Here is a 27,148-nt window from a genome sequence, read left to right as displayed (position 1 = left end):
AAGCTATTTTTGCAAAATGAAATCTGTTTCAGAAAACTGGGACTTGAGTTGCTGCTTGTTTCTTGGCAGCAGAGCACTAACGCCTGTGATGTGCTGCCACTCATTTCTGGCAAGCACCAACTCTGTGGTTTATAATCTGCGTTCGTACATAATCACTTGCAAGTTGTTTCTATAGATGCTGAATGTAAAATATTTGGATCAAACAGATTGTATTATCTTACATAACTTGTTCCCTTCCATACATTCAATGCCACATATCTCTTCTACTCCCTCCCCTCTGTGATCGTATCAGTGGATCCTGTGACGGGGAGCTTATTCCAGCTATGGATTGTACTTTGGAACAGAGCTGCTAAACATAGAGGAAGCCCATCCGTGGAACAAATGACGAGTGGGTGGCATTCAGGCAGTGTGGCATATGCATTCTTTCTCATTTGGTCTGGCCTAAGGAAAGCTTTCACGCATCCCGCGATGTATTTTCCCTCCATCTCCTCACCCCTGCTGGGTTCCTCTTTCTCACCTAGATTTGTCACAGTGTTCTATATATTCTGGCCCAAATTTTGCCCCTTCTTAGTTTTTGCTCATCCTTCCCTAGCATGACTTTCCATGGACTTGGCTGAAACTGTGTTTGCAGAATAATGAAGACCCTCCAGATTTGATTCTTTCAGTAGTCTCTCTGCCTTTGTTCCCACCAGTTGTGCTGATTTCACTGGAAATAATTCCTGTGGTGCAATCTGTCAACTTCTCCCCTTTCAGCCCCATAGTTAGTGAGCATCTTGCAGGTGGATCTGCTGTACTGCTCATGAAAAATCATGGTGCAGATGCATTCTCCTGTTAAATCTAAGTGAGCTGTGGACCTCACTTAGGTGTGTGGTCCACAGTGTGCGGGATGTCTTATGAAAGGCCGCATGAAAAGGTTGTAACAGTCAAAATTTAAATCTGTCCTCAATCCTGCTCTTTTTCCATGGGAACAAAAGGTATCTTGCAAATGCTGTGTTTGCCTATTGATATTTTCTCCAGGGCAAAGGCTTTAATTATTGAAGTCCAGTTCTATGTGATAAATTCGTACATATTGGTCTGGAAGATTTCTGCTGAAATAGAACCACTGGTTTAGGGGATTTCTTCTTTGACTGCAGTGTGATTAGAAGCGAAGTTGGTTTAAAGTAACAAAATAGACCTAATGCAACAGAATTTCCACTGGGCTATGTAATGCTGAGGCTTTGCCACCTCTTTGCAATATCTGCTCCGCCTGGACATTTTCCTTGATTCCACCTTTTTGACTCACTGAAACATATTGTGTTAGATAGGTCTGAAATACCTGTTCCCACAGCACCACTTCTGTCATGAACACACAGTCTGCCTCCATGTGGGATCCTAGCTAAGGCTCTAATTTACAGCTTTTCATTTCAATTCTCCTTGAGGACAAATACCTTTTTTCAGTTGATAAATTACATCCTTTTCACACTTCAGGTCACACAAGCAGGCTCTTACCTTTTTTTTTTGTTCGCAGAGAGAAAATCAAGAAAGGTCTAAAGGATCTGGAGGAGGTGACACCAGCAGGTGAGACATACATACATGAAGGACTAAAACAGGTAGGTTTTACTCATCTTCTTGCAATCAACACATCCTCTGTTCTCACTCTTTGGGTAACAACCTGTAACATAAATAGATTTATGTTTTATCAGTCTGTTATGCTCAAATCTGTCTGGTTGCCTGAGTGGTCCCAGGGTTGCCCAGACACTCTGCAAGCCCCATGCAGAGGATGACTAGCCATCACAGCAATCTGCCATGTGGAATTTCCCTGACTTGCTCCTTCTCGGGGAGCAGGGGTCTGTGGGGTGGATCTCAGAGCTCAGCCAGCATCCCCGTGACACTGTAAACAGCCACATGCAGCAGCAACCCAGAGACAAATGCTCCTCATTTTGGGCTGTCTTAATTAGAGTTCCCAGCCACTTATATTCTTCTTTGTTCAAATAATGCAGTTTTCATGTAAGCCCTGGCCCTGAAGGTGAACATCTAAGCTTTCAATGTTACAGACAAGTCAGTTCTTCCCCTGTGACTGTAGAACCATGTTTGCAACCAGGATCTGTGCAATGAAAAGCTGGGCAAAGGGAATTTTGTTGCTATTGAAAAAAAAAAGTTTTAAGCCATTTTTTTAATATCTTGGAACCTACTGACTGTGTTTGAAATCTGGGGGGTAGCAAAGGAAATCCTGGCAGTGGATTTGAAGAGATCTGTCCTGGAAGAAATGCGTGTTGGCAAGGGTTGATGGGTCAGTGACCCCAGTGCTTTGGAGATGGGCTCAATGGTGGCTGGAAAGGACCAATGATGGGTTTCCCTGCTGGTAGTGAATTCAAGGGAAGCAGAGGATTGTCATGAGAGAGATGTTGCATTAGATGCTTAGAAGATGCATCATGGTTAAAAGTTTGGATGTAATTTTAAGGTGGATAATTAATTTTGTTGTTTTCAGGCCAATGCGCAAATTGCGAAGCAAGGAGCCTCAAGGTTCTCTAGTATCATCATTGCACTGACTGATGGCAAGCTGGACGGACAGATTCCCCTGTATGCAGAGAAGGAGGTGAGCATAAGCTAGAAATGTCATGCTCTGCAGAGTTTGGGTGCTGCCTTGTTGAATAAAAAAATGCTTATTGCTCTGTTCTATGATGCTACAGGCAAGGAAATCCAGAGAGCTGGGAGCGAGAGTTTACTGTGTCGGTGTCCTGGATTTTGAACAGGAACAGGTAAGAAAAAGACCATTACTATTATAAAGTCCTAGGCAGTACCTCAACCCGGAGTTTTACAGAGTTAACGTTAAGTAGTACAGAAATTTAATTTTACTTACATTAGGCAGTGTAATGTCTTCTCTGGCTTAGGAAGCACACTCGGATGTGTACGTAGACGTAAATAGAATGTGTGGGTGTCGTGCTCACTGCCAAGGAGACCCGTTGGAAATACCCTTGTTAGCTGGGAGCTGCCAACGAGAGGGTGCAGGCAAGCCCCTCTCACTGGAATGGCAACCAGGTCAGGGTACTGATCACATGAACAGAGGAGCTGTAGACAAGATTCAAGCAGTGTATATGTAACAGTTTTGGGATAAGGAAAAGAAGGTGGGATTCATGTCCTTCACTGGAAAGCTGTTCCAGAGTTGCTGTGTTCCAGTAGCTACTCCTGTTTGGTTAAAGTGGCTTCAAGGAGAGGTACACGAAAGGCTCCTTCCTGCAGAAGATGCAGAGAAAGGGTTTTTAGTGAAAGGCAGAGCAAACAGGGGAGGTAATTCTGGACAAAGGTACTAAATCACTGCCAAGATGGAGGCCCTGAAAAGCTTCTTCAGTGTGATGCTTGCCACGATGACTAGCCATCATTTTGTTAGCTGCAGTCAGCTGTGCTAAGTCCTACAGTTCAGAAAACTCTTATCTGTGAGAGAGCTCTAAAGTTTCCCTCTCTTCTCAGAATTGATGAGGGTTGCTTTTAGACATCCATTTAAATTTTAAGGGTGTAAAGCACTGTGAGGAATTTAGTTTGCCAGATGATTCATGTGTTTGCATGCATTTTCTCTCCAAAGCTGGAAAGAATTGCTGACGTGAAAGAGCAAGTCTTCCCTGTCACTGGAGGATTCCAAGCGCTTAAGGGGATAATCAATTCTGTGAGTACCAGGCAATAAGTTTTACCCTTCCTCAAGATTAGAGCATACTCTCCAATCCCACTCCCAGGCAGAACTGGTTCCTAAGGCAGGAATTGCAGTAGATGAAGTTCCCTCCCCATTACCTTAGAGAGGCAGTTCTGTCAATGAGCACTGCTTGCGCCTCCTGCAGTTATTCATGCTCACACCTCGTGTGGAATTTGAGGACTCTTCACAAGGAGAGGGGAGTTCATGTGTGAAGTTCGGGGGATGCTCTGATAAATGACTGCTTTGGGTTTAGTCTGGAAAAAATGGGGACTTACTCTGGGAGACTTGAGAATAAACTACTGCTTAAAATCTGAGGAATAAGTGAAGTTTAGGAATTAACCTTTACTTACAGACAGAAGCATTTTAAATCCATGACTTTAACCCCTTGTTATCCCAATAAGTGGTAAGACACAGTTCCAGTTTTCAGCATGGCATGAGAAACTCCTGTTGGTGAGATGAGGCCATTCAGCTGATTACCATGGTTTTCAGGAAGGGATCAAAGAGAAACATTTTGGTTGTGATCAGTGGCTTGACACTGTTTCAGCTGTGTGTTAAGACACCTGTGGTTGTGAGCACAAAATTTATGTCTCATTTTAGACTGAAGGCTGTATCTTTTATGCAGGGTTAACAGTGCTGCTGCTGCATGTAGGCAGCATAAACAGGCAGTGCAAACAGGCTTACTGGCAGAAGTCAAAAGCAATAATGAAATCCTTTTTCTGAGAGAGCCCACTATCATTCATTTCCCTTTCCTTTTCTTTTTTTAAATAACAAGAGGATACTACTCACATACAGGATACTACACAGTCACGAATTTATCACTTCCTTTGAGCAGTGTGGTTTTTGTGAATGCCGTAATGCAGCAACTTATTTTCCTTGTTACTTAAAATAAATGTAGTTCCAGAATCTTCCTTTAACTTTCTAAAGAAAATTAATCCATCTTTTGATGCATTGACAGTTGTTCTCCTGAAAAGACAGGGCAGCCCATGTGGTACTGCCTTTAGTATTGAAAATCTCACACACATGGAAGGTTAATGTAAGCTGTATGGTGTCCCATTACCCAAGGTGGTATTGGGAAGTCTCTAGCTAGCAGCAGTGCCAGCCTCCTGCATCCACACCTCCCAGAACTTAAAAGCACCTTCACTTCTGTGTCAGCAGGGAGGGAGGCTTTTCTGATAAGATATACCTGATGGTGTTTGCACAAGCCTCAATCCAGCTGCTTCTGATACTTAAAAAAATCCTGGCTGTAAAAATCCCAGATTTGGGCATATCTCAGCTGTAGAACAGGACCAAACAGACAGAATGGCAGTGCATTGTTTCAAGGTAACAGCTTAGCAGTGACAGGAAAAGCAAACTGATGCACACTGTTCAACAGCTTACATGCAAGGTGTGCTTCTGCAGACTGAGCTCCTGAGTTGGTTCAGGCTTTATTTACAGCCTGGCCACCAGACATGTCAACACTTGGCTTTTCCCACAGAGCATGGATGGAAACGTCCATAGTAGGGTTTCTGGTTGGTTTGGATTTTGTGTGTGTGTGTGGGCTTTTTTTGTAGTCCATGTGTGGTGGCAGTATTAATAGGATATTTGGTATGTTGTAATTAATACTTTTCTTTGCAGGAGTGTGGAGTGATTGTGACAATTAATTCTCATAACATTATAGCACTGATAAGTAGATCTAATTGAGCATTAAATAGTCAGAGTTTTCCTTTTTAGTCACTATTATAAATTCATTTCAGTTTTCAAGTTAGCTAGAGAATACAGACTCAGAGACACTGATCTAAAGAGGAAAGCTAATTTTGAACCAGATGAAAAGGAGATAGGTCACAAACATGCAGCAGTATTGCTCAAAGTACAGAGTCAAAGGTGCAGTTGTGAAACCCTCTGTGAATGTTGCTGAACAATTTCTATTCAGAAAAAACATTGTCTTCAGAAATGGTAGCAACCCAGCAATTAAAACCCCTGAGCAAAACTACAGCCCAGAACTGCTGAGGAGGGGATGCAGGAGCCTCAACTACATTGATCTCTCCAGGTATGACACTATTTGGCTGCTATCCTGTTACTTTTGCACTGTATTCCAGGAGAGCTGACCACTTATTCTATGGTTTTTAGTGTTAAAAAAAAGTGATGGGTTCTAGCACAGACTGTTGTACCTCCTTCTTATGCTTTCAGCATAAGCAACTACTCCAATTTATTTTCTCTGGACATTTACACAGTGTCTGTTTAGTCATGACCAGGGATTAACATTCAGGACAGTTGAGATGAACATTTAGACTAACCTCAGCTTAGGTGCCAGAGAGCTTGTGTCATGTTTTGACATTAGTTCTGATAAAATCCTAGGGAAGTGAGAAGGGTTGACACACCTCCATGCCATTGTTTCTGCTGAATAACATCCACTACTACACTACTAACTACATCCAACTACACTACTAACATCCACTCCTAAAAGTCTGTGCAGACCTGTGAAGAGGGGGCTGCTTTGCAAAGTTTCCTGCTCTACCAGCTTTGCTCATACCTAGCTTACAAGGTCATAACTAAACAGCATTGTCAGTGTGAATAAATCTGAGCAAAACTCTAGAGCTTAAAAGCAAAACGCTGAAGGCAAGTTACTGCACTCTGAGGAACAGTCGCTGATGGGGTTTGGCTGATTGTTACACAGAGTGTAGCCTTGTGAGCGAGCTAGGACAGGGTGAAGGCTTTGGGAGGGCACAGCTTCTGTCACCATGCAGCAGATCAGTACTAGATAAGGAAATGAAACCCTTAATTAAACTCAAGTTCTGCTGATTTGTGAGTGAAAGTTGTCTGGTTGTCTCTGCAGGCAGAATTGGACAAGGCTGGTACCTTGAAAAGTTACATTAAGGGAACTCACTTAAGTAACATTATCAGTGTATGACAGCTCTAAGTAGACAAACACATTTTTATACTGAAGTAAGTTGACAGCACTTAATACAGGAAGTTAAAATATATTTTGTTCTTAGGAAACACCACAAAAACTTACCAGATAAGACTACAGGAACTGATACATGCAGAACTTTAGAGGAAGTAGGTCAAAATAGGGTCAGCCTAGAGTTGTTTTATCTTGCAGTGTTCCAAAATTTCTTAAAAATTCTACCTGTAAAGGATTAGAAATAGAATTGGTAATCTCTTCTTCTGCTTGTTCATTTGACAGGTGCTCAGAGGTTTTTTTGTTAATTTTACATGCGAAACTCACTGTTAAACATAATGACATAATGGACAAAAAAGAAATAGATCAAGTCGCGTGAACTGAGTAGTTGCATTGTCAGATGAAGCAAAATTCTCTCCAAGTTGGCTGAGCCTCATGGGAAAAAGCCCTATGCCTCAGCATAAAGCTGTCAGTTTATCCAGGAAAAATTGCAAATTGGGATACTCGAGGATCTTGCCTCCTGGTGAAGTGGTGACCAGGGGAGAGGAGACCTCAGGGTTTGCAGGGTGCAAGCTGAGCTCCCAGGCTGACATGGAGTGACTTAGACCCATCCAAGGAGTGCACCCGGGACCAGTGAGGCCAAACAAAGGATTAAACGCACACAAGGTCCTTAAAGAAAACTAGATTCACCCAGTTTCAGACTCTGGCTAAAGAGGTATAAGCAGGGAGTGCTAGAAAAAAATAAATTGTTTGCCATAAACGTATAAATTCTCTCCAGTAAAACTCCGTGGGTGATGGAGAGAAGTCTGCTCCTGTTGCAAAGAGCAGTCAGCAAAATCCCTCTGGCATTCCAGTCCCTTTGGACACCAGCGAAGGGTATCTATGGAATATCCTGGAGGTTTCCATGTCAGCTGGATGGTTCCTGTGTCACTGGCTGTGCATGGCAGTGTTGGAGTTACACGGCTCGGTGACAGCCAGCACGGCGGGGCCCGCGGGGAGCTGCTGCACAAACTGTGTGTGGCAGCGGCACACTCAGCACTGCCCAGGCAGGGACAAAACCAAAGGCTCGTGAGAGGGAGTCAGTTTTGTTGAGGTAGGCAAGAGGTATTCATGTGAGGAACAATTTTAGCCTTTATATTGATAAAACTTACTGCACTGGCTTCCCAAAGATATGCTCCAGCCTCTCTCCATGAATCTGACGCCTTCTTTTCCAGCCGTGCTGTCAGCAGCACTTCCTCAGGCTGACCTGGCTTTGGCACTGGGGGAGGGTGAATTACCGAACTCCCAGGAGTCCAACAGCATCTCCCGCTGGTACCTGCTGTAAGGGAACAGAATTTGTGTTTAGGGAGGGTGGGAAACTTCCCACTGCTTCAGTGGTGCTCCAGGATCAGACACTGGAGAATGCTGGTTCCATGTTTCTAGCCTGGCTGCTTACCAAGCTCTGCTGCCCAAACCCAGGGTCCAGGCTGCAGCTTGGGTACTGAGCAGCAATCAGGGACTACATGATGTTCAAGTAATCCCTGCTGCTGTGCAGCCCCCTTGAGCTAGGCTGCCTCCCTGCATTTCCTTGGGCAGTGTGCTCAGCCTGCTCCCTCCCTTTCCCCAAGTGCTGTCTCTCCACCATGGATGAAGGGGGGTCAGCCAGCTGACTGGACACGGTTAAGATTTTTCAAGGCCAAAATCAGCTTAAATGGTTCATTATCAATTATACATCAACTTAATTGGATCATTTCCTGTAGGAAGAAAATATGCTCGGTTTATGCACTGGGAATCCAGGAAGCAAACTATTAGACCTTTAAGGAGGTGGGGGGAGGAAAAATGCAGCAAGTTATCATTAAAAGAATTATTCTGATTAAATCAGTCAACTTATTTAATCCCCTTGGACGGTCTAATCTTCAAGCTGCACTGGGTGCAAGGTTCAGAACTAACGCTGTGCTATGTTTTCCATGTGACTGAGACTGAGGAGATAGTTTTGGGAATTACTGCATGTAGTTGTTAAAAGGAATCAATGGCCTGGAATAGAATGCTTTCTGCTCTACCCTTCACTGCCATGCAGCCCTCAGTTTGACATTCTCTGACATATTACAAACCATATAATGTTCTCCTGGAGCACAGTGAGCTTGATAAGCCAGCACCGGCACTGACACGACTCTGGTTAGAGTGAGCGTGCCTGTGCCCTGTGATTGGGATGGGACTTGTCAGCCAGCCCTGCACGCCTGACAGCTCTCTTACATAAGGGATGCTGCACAACTGGCTCCAAAGGAAGCAGCCACAGGTCCAAGTGAAATCCAGCCACTCCTTAGTGAGAAGTTTCTTTGAGCCAGATTTTTCTTACTAATAAGAAAAAAAAAGAAATAGCCCAAACAACTTTTTTTTCCTGTTATGGAAAGTAACAGTTTGTCTTGATTCCTAGTTACATTACTTGATAAGTAATGGTTTTAGGGTTGTTTTTAGTAATTTGGGGGTAAAGGTTCTGATGCTGTTAAAATACTCATCTCATGACCCGCAGTTTTGTCATCTCCATTTGCTTTCCTCGGTGGCTGCCAATGAGGTGCTGCTCAGACTTGGTGTAATTAGAATATTCTCACTAACCTAACGCCGCGCCAGGCTTCTCTCGGGTGGTGATTTTATGCAAGACCATATGTCTCAGGGATTTTTTTCACTTAGACAGGGGACAGGGTAGCAGCCTTCCCCTTCCCCTCACTCTTTGTCCACGGCACTGCCAAGCAGTGTCAGGGAGCAGGCTGGGCTTGGCAGCGAGGTGTAGTCACAGGCACAGATGTTTGGCAGCAGGGAGAGGAAGAAGCCATGAGATATTAACTGCTGCAGTTCCTGCTCTCACTTTGTGGGAGAGAAGCACCAAAATGGTGTTTCCTTGAAAAGCATGTGTTTCATTCCAAGTCACCCTGAATTGATTGCCTTCCCTCTAGTGTGAGGTGGTCCTGCTGCCTCGTGCCTTTCTGCACAGATCGGCGCTGGGGAGATAAATGACAGAGCTTGCTTGAACACAGCAGAGGCATGTGATGTGAAACCAACACTAGAAAGAGTGAAAGGCTGCACTTTGGAACAGTTAATTTCAGGGAGTTCAAGCATTAATTGCTATATGGACAGGCTGATCTGTCCAGAGCCTAAGGTGGGCTGCAAAGGTGCTTCTCACTTAAAAAGCCTGATAAAGGTTTCTTGAGTGTAATCACAGAAATCAAGAGCTCTACTTAAATTTATTTCCTCTTGTAACCTACTCTAGATCTTTTTTTTAAAAAACCTAATTCTGCCACACTGTGTGGGGGGGGGGGGGGGGGGGGGGGCAGAAGTCCTATTTACATAAAAAAAGCAACAGCTCATGAATGAGAAATCTGTAACAATGCCAGCCTACACTACATACGCCTTAAATTCTTCATCACCCTCATTTCACACACGTTGACTTTACATGCCATAAGAGTCACTGAATTCAGCACAAAAAATCCTGCCCAATGCACAGTCAGCATTTTGTTCCCTAGAACAAAACCAGTGAGTCCAGCAAACCAGTTATACACCTCCTCCTTTACTTCTCTTTCCTTTTTACTGTCTTAGCAGTAGTGGAAAAAAAAAAAGGTTTGAGTTAAAAAGAAAAAAAAAGGAAGCAAGCTGCCAGTAATACTTCTAAGTGACTCATAGAAAAACAAACATACATGGAAACATGGGGTAAGCCCAGTCCTGCTGCAGCCAATTGGAAGGAATGAAGCAGAATAGTTGTAGGAACTGAACCAAGCACCTGGGTGAGCTCAATTGGACACAGTTAACCCAGCACCAGCACAATGCTGCCTTCACCATCCATTGCTCTGAGGAGCTCCACAGCCCCGAGCTGGGATGGGGCTCCCAAAGGCATTGACTCACCAGAGAGCAGCCTTGCTCAGGAGCAGTGTTCTGTGCTGGGACAGCCTTCCCCAGCTCTGATCTGGGCTTCTGGACCACATCAGCATGCCCTGCTCCACCTGGGTAGGCAGGAGCCCTGCTGTTCCCTACCATTTAAATAGCTGCCCCTGCACCCAGTGCTATTTCTGAGCAGCTAAACTGGGAGCCCAAACGTGCAGGCAATTCCTCATCAAGAAAAGGCCCACAGCTGGCAGTCATTGAGGCTTGGCCTGCATGCACAGATCCAGCTGAGGCATGGAGTGCTCAACATAGATTTAAACACTCTTTTTGTTATCAGGGCCCTCTCAGACATCACCTTCCATTACTGCCCCCCACTTGCCATAACTTTATGACACTGACAATCCATGTGTTGCGGTGACAAGTACATGAGATACATGCTTACCACTGTGTCTTGAAAAACGTATCCTCATGAGAGATGCAGCTCTTGATGAGGCTAGTTTTGTGGTTACCTGAGGGAGGAGCTTGGCACAGTACAAGAGGAAAGCACAACCTCATGGCCAGTCACACCATCAACAGTGTTTAGTTTCTAGCTCTGTTTTCCTTGAGCTTACAATTTTGTTCACCAGCTGTTCTGCTTGTAGCATCCCTAGAGAAAAGTACAGATTTACCCCGTGTTTGGGAGGGAGAGAGGAAAGAAAAGGAATCTCCACAGGAAAGAGTTGCAGGCAGTAGTAGCTGAGGTTGCCGTGCAAGGGTGCTTTCGGAGCTGTGCTGCTATGTCTGGCTTGTGCACACTGTGGCTGGCAGTGTGTCCATGGACTGCACTCCAGGATGCCTTCATGTGCCCACCAGGGGATAAAGCTGCAGGGATGTTATCTGTGCACACACAAAGCGTGGAAGCCATCCTGTTGTGCTGTCAGGGGTTTTGCACAAGCCTTGCCATACAGCAGTAGAACAAAGATGAGCTTGTAAAGGTGAACCTTTTCTCTTCTTTAGAAACAGGTTCTGGAAATAGCAAGTTGGATACATTTGCTCTGTTATGGGACATACACTTGGTTCAGAGACTCAGGCTGCCTTTCCCCCAAAATCACAGCAGCCTGATTTGTGGTCAGCTTATGGTGAGCACTGATGTAAACAGAGGTGCAAGTTTGAATGGATCCACAGGGAAGAAAGGCCACTGGTGGCCCTAGAAATCCTTATTTATTCAGACTTGTTAGCATGCCAGGTCTGACCAGAACGTGTCAGCAGCTGTCTTCTTTCAGCAGTTCCTGGTTATTCTGACCTCTGTCCCAGGAAGCAAATGCTTTACACAGCCATAGAGCACTTTGAAGACTTGGAACCATTACAGTGGTTCAGTGAAGAATCCAGCTGTGATGATGACCTACCCAAGCCCTGAATGCAGTTTACAGTTCTGGGCAGGAACAGATGCCATGCAAGTTATGATTTATGGTGCTGCCTGCTGCCAAAAACTTTTGAACTGCATACAGGGCTAAACGAAACCGAGCAAGGTTGCAAGACAAATTGACACTTAGCGTATTTTTTTAATTATCTCTGTACGGTTGGGCTGCTCATGGCTTGTTACTAGTGTATTGTTCTCACTATTCCATGGAACACAACCTTCATTAGTGTTCTGGAAGGGAAAGTTGTTTGTGTAACACTGTGCCGCCTGGTACAGCTCTGTTCCACAGCATGTGCTGAGGGAATGGCAGGCTAAATACTAGAAAAGCTGCAGGAGCCATCCTGCTTTGCTGTTAAACACTGAGAACTTGTAAGAGGCAGCAGTGAGGGTGAAAAAAAGAGTCCAGGCAGAGCCACGCCTGGTCTGTGACAGGCTAAAGAGGTCTTGGAAGGTCCAGAAAGCACATTTTCCACAAGAAGAAATGTTGCATAAAGCAGGGGAAAGATCTCTGGCAAGGCAGAATTGATAAACAGAGGTGGAGTTTGCAAAGATCGTGAGCAGTGGGGAGCTTGATGTCAGCCTCTTAGTTGGCTGCCTTTGTGCCGTGTGCTGCAGGGACATCTGCCCTTTCAGTGCTGATGTCAGAATTTGGGTGTGGGGTGTTGCTGCAGCTGGGGGCTGACAACACCCCAGTGTGCAGTCAGTGCAGACACCTGCAGGTCAGAAACAGGCAGAGTTTCTCCAACAGCTGTGGTGGGAGGAAATGTGTTAGTAATGACAGAAATGGGAGTCTATCGCTTCAGAAATGGTGCACTGAGGTTTCTGTGAGCCTTCAGGAACCTTCTAGTGAGAAGCACGTAGAAAGCCGTGAGGACAGATGTGGATTTTAAGTATTCCTTAACAATCAGGAAAGTCTGGGAAAAATGCACTAGGTGAAAATGGGGTCACATGGAAAACCTGGTAAAGCTTTTGGTAATGGTAAGTGGACCTGATAAATGAACTTCCTACAACTGTTTTAGGAAGATTGACATGTATGCTTACTTGTAAGCCACTGAAATAGCCTGGAGACAGGTGGTTTAAAGCTCCACAGCCACAGTTGGGATGGCCGTGGTGGTCCCAGAGGAGCTGGGCAGTCCAGCAGCTGATTGACAGGTGACCCTTTCAGCAAAGAAAAGCTTGTTTGGGCAGGTAGGACCCAAGGCATGCCAGCGAGCTTGCATTGAGGGTGAGTTGGCTTGAGAGTGTCCCCAGATATCTTGGGTGCCTCTCTTCTGGTAACTTGTGCTCTCAGAGGTGTTCTGAAATGATCAACTTGCTTTACTGAGAGACGTTATAGGAACTGCACAGGGTCCGCTCAAGAGCTGTAAGAAGGGATTTCACTGAAGGGGTGGGTGGGAGGCTGCCCTGCATGCATCCATCAGAGTCAGTGTGGAGCACAAGCTGCATTCGTGCCACTGGTTCTGGTGCTGGCTGCTCTAAGAACTGGCCCTAAAAAACACCAGGGTTTAAAACGTAAGATCCTTGGTTGCTGCTGCTGCAGTGTGGCAGCAATGTAACAAGTCCTCAACATGGAGAAGCTACAGAATAATTTCCTTAGCAGTCTGTTGTGTTGCTGTTGAACAAGTGGATGTTTGGGGCATGGATTCCATGTCTCATTTTTGTACAGTCCAAGAGACTGCCCACCCAAGAACAGAACTGCAGTGCCTTCTTCTGTCCCAGCAGCCACACCTTTATTAACGAGTCACAGCTGTGGCCACTTTACCTGATGGACTCAGCTTCCAGCCGGCACCATTCCCACACTGCACAGGTCCCCTCAGGAGGCAATGGACACCCTCTAGTCCTAGCACAGCTCTCCACTGCTGAAGCTGCAGGACAGCAGGACAAAGGCTGACAGGTTTCTACTCTGTTTTGCACTTGGGGTTGTGGGGAATTGGTTCTCTCTGGTAAAGCCAGCCCTGGGAGGAGGGGGAGGGCAGGGAATGAGAGAAAAGCCTTTGTGAGCCTGGGAGCAGAGTCCTATATTTGGTGAGGACCTATGGAGACAAAGTGGATGACATCAATTCTCAGAATCTCTCCTTGCATGCTGTTAAAAATAAGGCAATTTGTCTTACTTGAATTTATGTCAGCAGAGTGCTTAACTATCCTATCCAAGGATGGCCTTATAAAGTTATTATTTCAACTTTTCTTGTGGGCAGTAGGTTTCTAAATAATGAATGTGCAGTGTCTTGGATTATCCTGAACTGGAAAAGAGGGAGCATTGTATAGATTTTTGTGGAGTTTTTTTTTGGTCTTGCTGACTTTGCAGCCCAGGTTTCCACATCAGGATAGTTTAAAGTTAGTTTTAAATTCTAAAGGACAGGGGTGTGAAGGCATGTTAAATAATGCACATGGATCATAAGGAAAATGGGTAAAATACCTTCACATGATTTCTCCCCAAGAGAAAAAAAACTTTCTATTGGAGTGCTGGAGTGCACTGTGCTGGCTGGAAGGAATAGCTTGCGTGGAAAGGGAAAAAAGATTGAAACAGGTAGAAAAGAGTGAGTGGGAACAATGAAAGGTGTTAAGTTTCTGTACCTTCTCCTAAGACATGCAAATACGTTCATTTCCCCCACACATGAAAGCACATATGGCAATTGCTGTATTGAAAATATCCTCAGTTTCCCATGGTGGTGGCAGAATCCTTGTCAGCCAAACCTTACCCAGGGCTGGTGCTCAGGACAGCTGGTGGGCTTGGACCCTGCAGAGAGTGTGATGGCTTCTGTTTAACTCTGGGGAAACTCAGTTCTGAGCAGTGTTTCAGTGTTGCTTAGGGGGAGTGTTAAGGAGAACCCAGAGCGTCAGCAGAGGTTAAGCAAAGAACTGGATCTATGAGCTTCTGATGGGCTCCACCTGAATCCACTTAGTCCTTGATGAGCTTTGATGTCTGCTTTTTAAGCTAACTCAGTCCTTGAGGGGAGAGGTTTTTGGGGACAAGGCACATTTCTCTACCATTATCTTTTTTTTCCCCCCAAGTGTGGACTATCAGGAGGCTTTTTGAAGGATAGCAAACAACCTGACAAACTTACAAAGCCAAATTTGAGTAGTCTCAGAGGTTTTTTCACCCCAGTAGAAGATTTGTCTGGGGGGAATGGTAGAATTAGGCCACCAACCTTGCAAAGAGATGGTCTCTAAACAGTACAGCTTGCTTAAGCTAAGCAAAGGACGGCAGTAATAAAAATTATGAAAAATTATTGTTGAAGCAGTTATTTCTAGAGCAGTATTAACATCTGGTATTTTCTGCTTTAGCCAAGAGCATGCATGAAAATGGATTCCATGCAGGAAGTCAGTGTATCCTGACCCCTGCATTGAAATTTGCTTTTGTTCATGATTTGTCATCATTTTATCTACAACGTATTTCAGCTCAATTGGAGTTATAATGTCTGCCCCTCCCAGTTTGTTCCTAAATCCAAAGGTAGTTAAATATATCCAGGTAGGTTTTTTCATGATTTATATTGCATTTGGAAGCACAGTGTTAGAAAATTCACCCTGGTATGTAATGAAACCAGAGAACTACTGCTTTGCAAGGGAAGTCAGGTCCTGTCCCACACTGTCTTCCCCTCTCCCCAGCCTCCAGGTCATACCAATGACCTTTCCTCAAACACTGGGCAAATGGGGCCAGGACAGGGGTTGGAAAGTTCTCCCTCTAAAAACAAAATTACTGAATTCTGTGCCACCTGCTTGATCTGTGCTTCACATAAAGCTGGCCTCTAGTCTCAGCTTCACTTGAGCTACTTATCTGACTTTTCAGTGAAAACAACTGAACATGCTTTTACAGCAAAGGAATAAAACGCTATACAAAATATTCCCCAGCCCCCAAACAAGCCACAGATAACTTCTCTCCACACTGCAATAGGAATCAAGAGGCTAAAGCCCTTTTTTGGAAGCAAGATCCTCAGCTAATGTGAACTGCTTGGCTTGCAGTGAACTCTGGGCTACATTCTTTCCTAAGATCTCTGTTGTTGCATCTCATCCAAATGCACGTCTCCATTTTTTAAAATACCACTTAATTTTTAACATGGGTTTTAAAGCACTAAAAGATGAATTTGTGCACAAGAGTTTGTGGGGAGAGAGGCAACATGGGAAGTGTTCAGCGAGGCAAGATGCTCTCTTTCTTGGAGCTTGGTGTGCTTCTTGTCAGAACAGTGCCCACATGATTGTTTCTGCTGGGCCTGGGTATGTAGCAACAGGAACCACTGGGAAACATCATGGAGTGTAAGGAGTCCTACTGAAAGGAAGGCAGGAGTTAAGAGTAAGACAGAGGGATATGCTTAGGAAGTCAGGGCAGCTCAGCAGCGGGCACACACCTGGCAAGTGGACCTAGAGAGGGGACAGTAATAGGAGTTTCTGCTGTGCACGTGATTGCAGGGAGCTGAACTGATGCCACAGAATGTTTAGGAATGCCTGCTAAAAATATCACGTACAGCAGGGAGAGCTGAAGTGACATCCCTGTCCAAGGGCAGGCAGTGCAGTCAGGAACGCCGCTGTCACTCTGCCTCTCCATGCAGGGCAAGGTGCCAGCACCCGCAATAACGTGCACTTGGCTGGACCAGGCTTCATTGTTGGAACACTGCTTTTCACTGGATTAGTTTTTGGATCAGGCTCCTTGTGATTCATTTTTGGCTTAAACATTAGGATTGGGGTGCCTGGAAAATCAGGATAGGGATCTAGACATCCTTATATTTCAAAGGTTCTCTCTTTAACAAACTAATCCAAGCCTTAGGCACTCCTAGACTTCACTGTGCAGGTGTGCAAGAGCTGCTCATGCTCCAGGCAGTGTCCTGCAAAGTCAGACTTAGCAACCCAAACCTGTAGCTCTGTGTGTGTTCTATGGAAAAGCATTTGTTTTAAACTAAGATTGCTCATTGAAGTAGTGCTATGAAACCTATTTGTGACTATTTCCTCCTTTGCAATAGGTTTTGAAACAATCCTGCACTGAGATTTTATATTTGGAGCCATCCAGTGTCTGTGTAGGAGGTAAGATTTTATAATTTTAATATCCTGTTCCATTATTATAGGACTGTGATTTCCCCCTGTTTTATGCAAAGGAATAAAGCATTTCTAACTTAAGTCCTCAAGAAGTTAAAGAAACATGAGATTTCTCTGTTGCCTTCTTGTTCTCCTCAGAGGAGCTGTCCACCAGGGCCTGCTTCCATAGCTTGGGTAATGCAGGTGGAGGTTGGAGAGCATTTACCTGCCCCTCTCCCATGAGTCTGCTCTGCACTTGTGTCAAATCTGCCCCAAAATCTGTGGAGTCTAAGAACAAAGCACGTGACTGCATTTTTGGGCAGCAAGAGAAATATATTAATGAAATAGAAGAGCTGCACAGAATTTTAAGGCCTTGTCTTCTTTCTAAGCTTCATAACCCACACATAGTTGGAGATCCATCAAAATAAAGTAGTTGCTAAACATTACTTGGATATTTTTGTGAAAATGTGGATGCTCTGGATGAAGTCAGCGGCCCTGTAAAAAAACTCTTCACTCCTCCTCTGCACAGCTCACAGAGAGCATGGCTGTTAGGCAACTTGCAGAGAAATAGTACTAAGGAGAAATGTTTTCTTCATCTGGTACCTCAAGTGAGCCTGATCTGGGTTTGGGGAGTCTTCTTTTTCTGAGTCCCCCATTTCTCATTCACTGAGAAACTGTGTCTTACTGTGCAGCTGAGCCCCAGATCACACTGATAGCCTGAATCTGCTTCCCGTTTCAGAGGGCTGTCTCAATAGAGCTTTGGGAACAAATTGTGCCTCTGCCAATTTATAAGGAGAATTCAGTACAAGGGTTCAGGAAAAAGGGGATCTCACTAAGTTGGAAGCATTAACTATGTTGTGCTTTGTTTATTGCAGACTAAGTGAAGTTGCCGTGGTCTGAGTATAGCTTTCTGCAGTGCACTGCAGTTTGGTGATTTTGTGTGTTTGCTTTCCCCTCCAGAGGAGTTTCAGGTTGTTCTCAGAGGAAATGGCTTAACCCTCGGTGGGAGAAGCGACAGTGTGACCTGTACCTATCAAGTGAACGGAACAACAATCCGTAAGTGCAGGCATTTGTCATCTCTTGCCTCTGTAGTCCTGCAGTTACCTCCGCTCATGACAACCCAAAGAGAAAAATAGCCAAGAGGAGGAGAGCAGGAAAGCTCTGAGGATTAGAGAAGGGAGGAAAGCTGTTTCACACTCTGCTCAGTGGTTTCAATTTGCTACCAGGTGCCTTCAGCTGTGAGTGGTGTTGGCAACCCCCTCACTGTGGGCATTAGCATGGTGAGAAGTGTTTGGCTCCTGATGTTTGGGCAAGCAGATGTTTGCTGATGAACCAGCCCGTGGCTGCAGTGTACTGACTGAGGTCCCTTTCTGCAGTGAATCCTGGCCAAGACATCTCATTGCAATTCCCAGAGGCACTTACCTTGTTTTTTGCAAGGTCTCTGCTGGTCCTGGGTGGTGTGCCAGGTGTGCTGTGGGGTTCAAGGGCATGTCAGTCCTCCTCCTGCAACAGCACAGAGAAAGGCCAGGTCAGAGCAGTGGTCTATTTTGTCATGGTCCATGAGCTCTGTCTGCCCAGCATCAGGGCTGACTGCAGCCATAGCACAAAGCAATTCTGTTTCAGATTGTGACCACGACACCTTATACTGGCACTTTCCTCTAGCTTATATGTGAGTTTGCTTTTTGTATCCAGAAGCTCAAATGGATGGCTAGGATGAGTACATCAAACCCCTAGCTCTAAACAGAATTCCATAGAAGCCAGCTAGACTAGAAAAAAAACAAAAAAGAAGTTGAAGGAAAATCTACAACTGACTTTTTCCCTGCCTACTGTCTGATTTCTATATTAGCCTGTCTTAAATTCCTTCACAATCGAATTTGTTTTTCCAGTGCAGTTTCTTCCTTACCCTGGATATTGTATATACTGGAGTTGGTTGCCAGTTTCTCCTGCCTGTTAAATACCTACAATAATTTAGCAGAATAACAGGATAACCCAGTAGTTCTGGATGCAGGCAGCCTGTGTAAGACAATTCGCTTGTATAAATTCCCCTTCAGTTTCCATTACAATTGTCACCTCTGTTTCCCATTGCCCACAAACACTTGCTACCATCTGATGTGAGAATTGCCAACTACAGCTCTGGGCTGCTTGTTTTTTCTTGGCTTCAGAAAGGGGTGTGCTGAAGCACATGAGGGTAGGGGAATGGCACAGTGATGTATTGATTACAAAAACACAATCTGCTCTATGGGGTCTTGCCAGGGCCTGCTACATCCCCCTGGTCCATGTCTTCAGCAATGGACAACAGTGAGCTGCTGGGGAGTAGTACAGGAAGAAAGCAGGGACATTTCAAGTGGGACATTCCAGGTGGTCCTTCCCACAGTACACGAGGTCATTCTCTACAGCTCTATGCTGGACTCTGAATGCCTGGTTCAGAGGAAGCCTGAAGGGGGCCAGTGGAGCCAGGATGAACAGGAAGACAGGGAGGGCACTTGGAGCAGTAGCAGGAGGAAGGAGATGGTCTCAAGAGAAGGACAACCATCCTCATGTCATTGCAGTCTCCTCTACATAAGACTGGCCCTCTGCAGAGCCCTCAGTATGTGAGGGCACTTGGACAAGGATCTGCTGGTGTTGGAGCTGCCCTCACTGAGAGCCTGGGCTCTCTCTGGTACCAGCCTCTGAGCACACCCTTACTGTGTCAGCTCCCCTGCCTTTAAAGGATGCATTTGGCATCTTCCTCGTTCTGCATTTATAAAGAACCATTACCAAATGCTAGAAAGGAAACCTGCCAAATGGAGCTGTGGGATAGAAAAATAATCTATGAAACATACCATTAAGACAAAAACATATGGCAATGTGCTAATCCCTCTTCCCCACCTCACAACTAGCCCCAAATCTAGGCCAAGCAGTCAGTGCAGATTATAGCACATATGAAAAGCTCATTTATGCCAACAGCTCCTCCTTCAGCTGCCCCTGAACTGCTTGTCTGTCTGCCTGTTCCTGAAATGCAGGACAGAGTCATCTCCAAGTTGATCTGGCAGATCAGTTATCTGCTCTCAGCCCACAGTCAGGAAAAAGTCCTTGCACAGAAATCATCAGTCCTGCCGTAGGGAAGTTCAGGCTGATGGTTCTGCACACAGGAGCTGGATTTTCCCCAGTTTACCAAAAGCTCCATCCTCCCCTCCTCACATCTGCAGAACAGAAATGCTGTACTGGACACAAGGCTCTACAAATAAATGCTTCATGTGCTCTACAGATAGGTGCTTTGTAAGTGTGAGAGGTTTGCTAATGACACAGACTCAAAAGCAGAAGAAATACTGGAGAAAAACACTCAAGTCACAGCTAATAAAACAGTCCTGCAATGCAACACACAGGAATGGAGCCAACTAGAAACAAACCTTCATCTTCTAGCTACCAGGAAACTACTAATAGTGTTCTCACTCTCCACAAAGATGGTGTTGATTCTAGGAAGTGTTCTCTCTGGAAGAGCATGAGCTGACTCGAGTAGCTCCAAAAAGCACTGTAACGTGGGCTCACCTGGCATTTACTGCCAGCTCTGGGGCTCCCTGTTCCTTACCTTGGGCCTGCCTTGCTGCCAGTTTCAGCCAGGACAGACTAGTAAGGAGCATGGGAATGGAGGGAGCTCACAGCACGTTCATGTGGCAGCTCCTCACCTAAGCTGCACGGCATAGTAAGCTCATGTGATTTTTGTTTTTCAGATGAAAGGCCTAAAACAGTAGAGTCTGATTTTTTGCTCTGCCCCGCACCGATCCTGTACAAAAGTGGCCAGTAAGTACTGAACCAAATGCCAGCACATGTTTTGCTGGAATTTGGCACCATTATAGCTGACATTAACTGGGAGAGATTTGGCTGAAAGCAATATTTGGTTGCTTTTACAGGGGGTGGTTTGTTGCTGCATTTTTCCTCCCATTCTTGTGTTATTTCCCTGGTGTATATGCCAGCTTTGGAGTGGACTTAGAGTAGTCATCTGTGACCAAACCCATTTGGACAGTGCCTTAAAAATGAATATTCAGCCAGTTTATGAAATACTGAAAAGATCTGGCTTGTCATAAGTTCTATGCAGATTAGCTGTTTTAACAGGGCATAATATGCTCTCGTCCAGATCATCTCCAGGCCCACTGTTAAAAAGATGACATTACCACTGACACTTACAAGCTATTATTAAAATTAGGTGTCAGGACATGTATCCCTGCTCCACACATCCTGATCCAGTGAGTTAACAGCTCCAGCACTGGGGCTAAGCTGCAGCTCTGGCCTTATTCTCAGTGTCACCGGCCAGGGCTGCACATTACTTCTGGCCCTTGGAGAATTAGTCCTTCCCTACTCCTCTCCAACTCAAAGGTGCCTCAGGGCCTTATGATCACTTGGGCTTCATTGTGCACATTTCTGAAGACCCTAGGCTAATATGAAATCAGAAAACTGCACATCAGATCTGGGTCCTGTGGGAGGGGCCAAGGCTTTGGGTGTTGGCTTCCTCCCTGCTTGTCAAGTAGTTATTCCCAGAGACTTACTAGGCATGAGGCTAGTGCTAATCCAATGGGAAGCATAGAAGGTCTGCATTGGCCTTGATCTGTGGCACTTCAGGAGCTGAAGATGTGTGTTGTATAGATGGCTGGTTTGTGGCTATGCTTCTGACTTGAGCAACAATCGGCCGCCTCAGTTGTGCTGTCAGATGGACAGCAAAGCTCCAGAAGCACATCTGGTTTGTGTGTTGGACAGCAGGCTGGGGGAGGGAAGCTGGAAAGCCGTGGAGCAAGAACGTTCAGTGCCTGACCCCAGTGGGGCGGCTGGGGCCAGAGGGTCTGCCTCCCGAGCTGTGTCATGGCTGGCAGGGAGAGCAGGCACAGAGCAGAGCTACATGCAGAGCAGAGGGAGGGTGAGGGATTCAATACTGATCTGTCTCCTGATGCTGCTTTTCACATGGCTGTGTGACAAATGCATCTTGTGCCACGTGCAGCAGGGTGTCAGTTCCCTGTGCCTGCTGAGCGGCCTGTGCCTCCCACAGTGCCGGAGCTCCGCAGCCTCTGGCTCAGCTAAAGCCAGTCAGCACCACCACAGTTGTAAGTGAACTGATTTTGTCATCAGGACAATGCCAATCAGTCGGGTTTAAACCCCTCCTCCCCAGGCCAGGTATTTCAGGGCAGTTACTGTACAACAGAAGAGCAGTAGCAAACCACATACACTCCCAGTATGAGGCATGCATGACATACAATCCCAGTATGAAGCTCCCCAAAAGGTGATGCTGTAAAGGCTTTTCCACACACAGTTTGTCCCAGAGTACATAAACAGCCAGTCTTGCCAAAGGCATGTGAAGTGCATGACATGTCTGCATAGGTTAAAGCCATGGAAGTTAGTTGCACATGCTGCATTTTTCCTTACACTGTGGAGTGGTACTGAAGCAGACAACTGCCACCCTGGAACTGCAATGTGGATAATGCACCTCAGCACAATGCAGTTGGAGTTCTACAGGTTCACAGGAAAACACTTTTTCCCAAGTTACCATGTGAAACACAGTTCCCTGACATAGTATTGAAAGAGTTGGAGCTCTGCCCCAGAGCTGAGCAGTTTACTGTGCAGAAGACTGACAGCTATGAAAGATATGTACGTACTTGAACTCTTGACTTCCCATTGGCACAGCCTAGACTAGTGCTGGATATCTCCCAGTAATTCCTCATGTAGTGGAGCTAATATTAGTCACTAATGTAGCAACAACCACTCTGTTCTTTTCTAGTGCTCTTTTGGGTGGATTTAAGAGAACACAAGCAGTCTGAGTTAGCTGCAGGTTTAAAAGCCACACAGCAAGCTTAGTTTCTGGGTGAACAGTCAAGACGCACTTAACAGGTTTCATTGTATTTTTCCCTAATTGGAAACACTTCTTGTTGCCTGATGAATTAGCAGTTTTCACATGCAGAGCAATACTAAGCTGTGTGAAATCAATAAAATGTCAAAGTATTCAGGATGTTGGGTTGGTGAGCCCCTACTCTCCTGGAATTGGGCCATGGTGTGTTTCTGCTTCCTTCCCAGCTGTTGGCTGCATTGAGTCTGGAGCTTCCCAAGTGCCAGCTGTAGATTAAACCAAGCATTTTTTTCAGTCTGCTTTTCCACAGTACCCTGTAGCAGATGGATGTATCATCCTTAGGTTGGGTGACAACATGACTGTGCTGCCTGTGCCATTTAAAATCCCTTCTTGTCATGCTGCTTCTAAAGTGCAAAATTCCATAGTCTGCTTACAAACCCAGCCCACTTACAAGGCTCCTGATCAGCTAAAGGCTGACAATTATTCACAATTTTCACACAAGCACCCCATGCCTTATAAAGCACGTTATGAATTTGAAATAAAGCAGACAGGGAAAGTACACATACACCTGACAGGAAGGTGAGGAGGCTAACCCAGGCTGAATGGCTTTGAGAGATCATCTCTGCACTGTGATGGCAGGTGCAACAACACAGTCAAGCTGGTTAGTAAACAGAACTCTGACTCTACTGCACTGCCCATTTAAAAGTCACATTTTGAAGGGCTCAGAATATTTTGAGAAAATCGGTTCCCCTTTTCAGCAGAGACTTGGATTTGTTGTCCTGCCACAGCTTGAGAGAATCAAACCAAGCCAGAGGTGGCTGTGACCTCTCCCTTACTGTACATCTTTCTGTAGCCATTGTGCCTCCGAGGGCAGTCGGAGCCCTTGTCTCTTTCAAGAGACTGCTCGTGATCACTAGCCCTGAACACTAGTACAGGAAAAACTGTGATATTTACAAGTCTACATTCCCTGCTAGTTTCACTTCTGCTCTCTCGCTGCCCTAAGCTCTGTGAGTTTGCATTCAGAACAATCTGTCTGTAGGCTTGGCTTCACCTCTAGCTGGCTTCTGCTTGGGTGAGCCATTGTGAAACCCCTTGTGCCTTGCATGGAAATGCCAGTGGGAAAACCAACATTTCTTGCACTGCCTGAATACTTACAAATTTGCTTTTATTAGGTGAGTGTGTGACAATAACTGCAGTTCAAACTAGCACAACCAAACACTGCTTTACTGAAATACTTCTACTGAATAGTTACATGACTACTACTTATCTCAGTCTATTTGAACTCTCATTTCTCACTGGAATATCACAATAACATTTTGGTTCTGATGGTGCCTACTGCAAACATCCAATCTTGTGCAGACTCTCCTCTAAGCCAGGCAAGAAAGGATGGATGTAGGCCAGGCAGTGGATTATTCAAACTGAACCAACAGGCTGAGGAATTGTCATTGTTCTTAAAATAGTTCAGGGAACTACAGAAGGCTGTTTTTGCATGCAGCTGCAGTGCTGGCCAGCTTCCATCTTTGTGCATCCTGCACTTGAACTCAGGTTTTGCTGGGACAGGAGAATGCAGCACCCTTCTCCTTGGGCTCAGAAGCTAAAGGAATAACAGAGCCAAAAAAGAAAAATCCCAGCCTAAACCTGTAAGTGAAACTTCTCACAGGTACCTCAGCTTGCATGCCAAGGTAGGACAGTCCACACTGCTGCTATTAATGACCTTATCTGCCCTCTATTCAAACCCTGCTGTCTTCAGCTTCCATTTATCGCTTCCTACATCCTGTCCAACACAAACAGCTGGTGGCACTTAAAGAGCAAAGATTCAATAGGAGTTATTTGCTGGGTGGTAGGAAGGAAAATGACTACTGTATTGCCAAAATCTCGGTTACCTGCAGTTTGCAAGGAGCTGATGGAGTCTGGGGCAGCTCACTTGGCACAAAGCACACAGCAATGCAGGAGTTAATCTGCAAAATGAGGTTACCCCTCACATGCCTCACATTCAGCTCTAGGGGCTCTAGGATTTCTAGGTGCAACATGTTTCCATGACAGCGGAACGGGGCTACCTTGAATCTTGCTTCCCGTTTTCTAAGTGCCATTTTTATTAATACTAGCACCAGATTTAAGGGGAAGAGCATGGACACACGAAAGCAAACAGACACAGAGAAGATGAATGGATTGTGGGCTCCATCCTTCAGATGACCTCACTAGGTTTCTAGACAGCTGTCCCTTTGGAGAGCAGCTGGAAGGTGCTGTATGGAATGGTTGTCATGGTAGGCTCCTAACCAGCGATCCTGACTGTTCCCAGTACCCAAAGATAGATCCTCTTCTGCCCTGACTCCATGCACTGCTGCCTGTGACCTGGGAGTCAGGAACTGACCAACTGCTTTTGTGTCTTGCATCTTGAGGAACCAGAGCCCGTTCCCTTGGGACAGTGGTGGTCCAAAATCCATTGTGCAGGCAGGATGCCAAGCAAACGCTTGCACCCCCAGGCACATACCCAGTACGCGCAGCAGCAGGGAAGCTAATATTTGCAAATTTGACTTAACTATACCAAGGAATAATTTTTTCCACTGTTACTTCCCTTTTCTTCCCCATCAGCTGCAGCCTCTTAAGTCTCACTGCTTCCTCCCCTGTGCCACTGTGCTGGTAGCATGGATAGGTGATCAGCTAAGGCATTACCTGTACACTCCATTCATTAAGACCCTGTGGACCTCTTTCACACATTTATTTCTTGCTGCAGCTCCTTTATGGAATTGGTAGTTTTCCCCTCCTGTTTCCTGTGCTTGATAAAGGCACTCAGGAAGTAAAAGCAGTGTTGAAGAAGCGATGCTTTGTAAGGTGACTGATGGTGACTATGTTTGCCTAATTAACTTGTGGCTAATAATTCTAAGCCATTAAGTAGCTAGTTAGTACATGCTCCGAATAAACACATCTGGTGCTGCCCTGAGTGGAGGCTGTGGCTGTGTGTGGGTGACAGATGTGCTGTTTCCCCAGCGCTCCCTTTTCCATGCCGAGCAGCACGGCAGTGCCGCAGCCGGAGCCAGGCAGCCTCATGGCAGCTGCGCGCTCCCCGAGTGGCTCCAGGGACTCGTGCCTCCTCTCCTCAGCTGCCCAGCCACTGCAGCCTGCTCTGGTGCCTCAGAGCTGGCGTGCAGCACCAAGGAACACCCTTCCCAATAGCTTAGAGACTCGTGCCTGCTGGGCTGAAAGGCAGCAGGAAAAGGGGATAAAGTGTCAGGCCACCCAAGGAGCACAGAGTACAGCGTTTAGAATTCCCTAGCCCTGCAGATTGATCTCTTGCTGAACAGCGGGCAATGGGAATGATCATGCCTTACTGTGTCACTGCCTGGAACTGCTGGGCTGGACTTGGAACAACCTTCCAGGGTGGGAAGAGTCCTCCCACGGAGGACAAAAGCCTACTCCTTTCTATGGGCAGTTACTGCCTAGGTTGGCAGAGCTCATACCTCTCATCAGTCTTTGAAACGAGAACAGCTAGGATCAGTTCCATGCAGAAGAGACCCTTTCTTCCACTGAGGCTGTTGCCTGGTTTTTCAGGTCTTGGCTTTTTGTGGTGGGGCTGTTTAAAGTTGGGTGTTTTCCAGACAGAGGAAGGAGTTATGACAATGAAGTAAACAAGCAGCAGAATATTTTGCAAGAGGCTAATTTGCCAGGAATTACATCTTAAAAATGAGACTTAAGTTCTAAGTTACCAAGGGGTAAGTTAAGGTTTATTCCTAGTTCTGAGGGCACAGGAACCCTGATTACATTGTAACTGCCCCATAATGTCCCACACAAGCTGTCATTAGAGCTAGAGCTGCAGGCCCAGCCCATGACCTCTGTTTTGTCAGGCACCAACAATAGCACAGCTGCCCCTGCCTGGCTGGGATCTCAGACCTGCCATTTGGCACGAGGAACAGAGCAAATTGGATAAATACACATAAACACATTGGGAAGGGAGAGAAAACAGAACAGAATGAACCAGAGCAGCAACCCACAACTTGTTTGATAGGGATGATTTAAGTAGGCATATGGTATAGTTAAATGTGCTTTCAAAAACATTGGCCTGATTCTTCAAGCAAACACAAAATAAATATCTGAATAGCATGCGAGCCGATCCGGCACCATTAATGCTCTCAGAGGATGCACTCCGGTGCTGGGGCTGACACACTGACATTCCCACACCAAGTGCCAGTGCCTCATGTTAGCATGGCACAGTTGTACCTCCCTCTAACAGTGCAAGCCTCAAAAGCAAGCAGGCCACAAGCTCATAATTACACCTGACCTAGCAGCCAGTGTCACACCTTACTGGCCCAGTGTTGGCAGCACAGCCCAGCCGGATTCATCCAGCAGTCCCACTGCTCTCACACACGTGTAACTCTGGAACTTGCTGGGTGCTCACCCAACACCCCTCTGCAACACCAGGTTACTTGGTACCTCAGGCACACCTGCAGGTTACACCTCACCTTTATCTCACCCTGTTCTACCACATGGACAAACAACAGCAGTAACCTGAGACAGTCTTACCACAAAGTCCAAACTCACATTTAA

At 45.8% G+C, this 27,148-nt stretch overlaps 1 protein-coding gene across 2 annotated transcripts in view; it reads left to right on the top strand.

Moving 5' to 3' along the window:
• Positions 1–27,148, top strand: part of ANTXR2 (ANTXR cell adhesion molecule 2) — a 76,780-nt gene that overhangs the window by 7,095 nt on the left and 42,537 nt on the right. For both annotated transcript variants that reach the window (XM_054633669.2, XM_077176920.1), the window contains exons 4-10: positions 1,508–1,589; positions 2,468–2,575; positions 2,670–2,738; positions 3,560–3,640; positions 16,746–16,806; positions 17,758–17,853; positions 20,508–20,577. In XM_054633669.2, the coding sequence (XP_054489644.1) occupies positions 1,508–1,589; positions 2,468–2,575; positions 2,670–2,738; positions 3,560–3,640; positions 16,746–16,806; positions 17,758–17,853; positions 20,508–20,577 (567 nt within the window). The remainder of the gene's footprint in view (positions 1–1,507; positions 1,590–2,467; positions 2,576–2,669; positions 2,739–3,559; positions 3,641–16,745; positions 16,807–17,757; positions 17,854–20,507; positions 20,578–27,148) is intronic.

Source organism: Agelaius phoeniceus, chromosome 4 (genome assembly GCF_051311805.1).
Source record: "Agelaius phoeniceus isolate bAgePho1 chromosome 4, bAgePho1.hap1, whole genome shotgun sequence".
NCBI lineage: Eukaryota > Metazoa > Chordata > Aves > Passeriformes > Icteridae > Agelaius > Agelaius phoeniceus.
The sequence above is the reverse complement of the archived record's forward strand: the minus strand, read 5'-3'. Positions and strand labels throughout refer to the sequence as shown.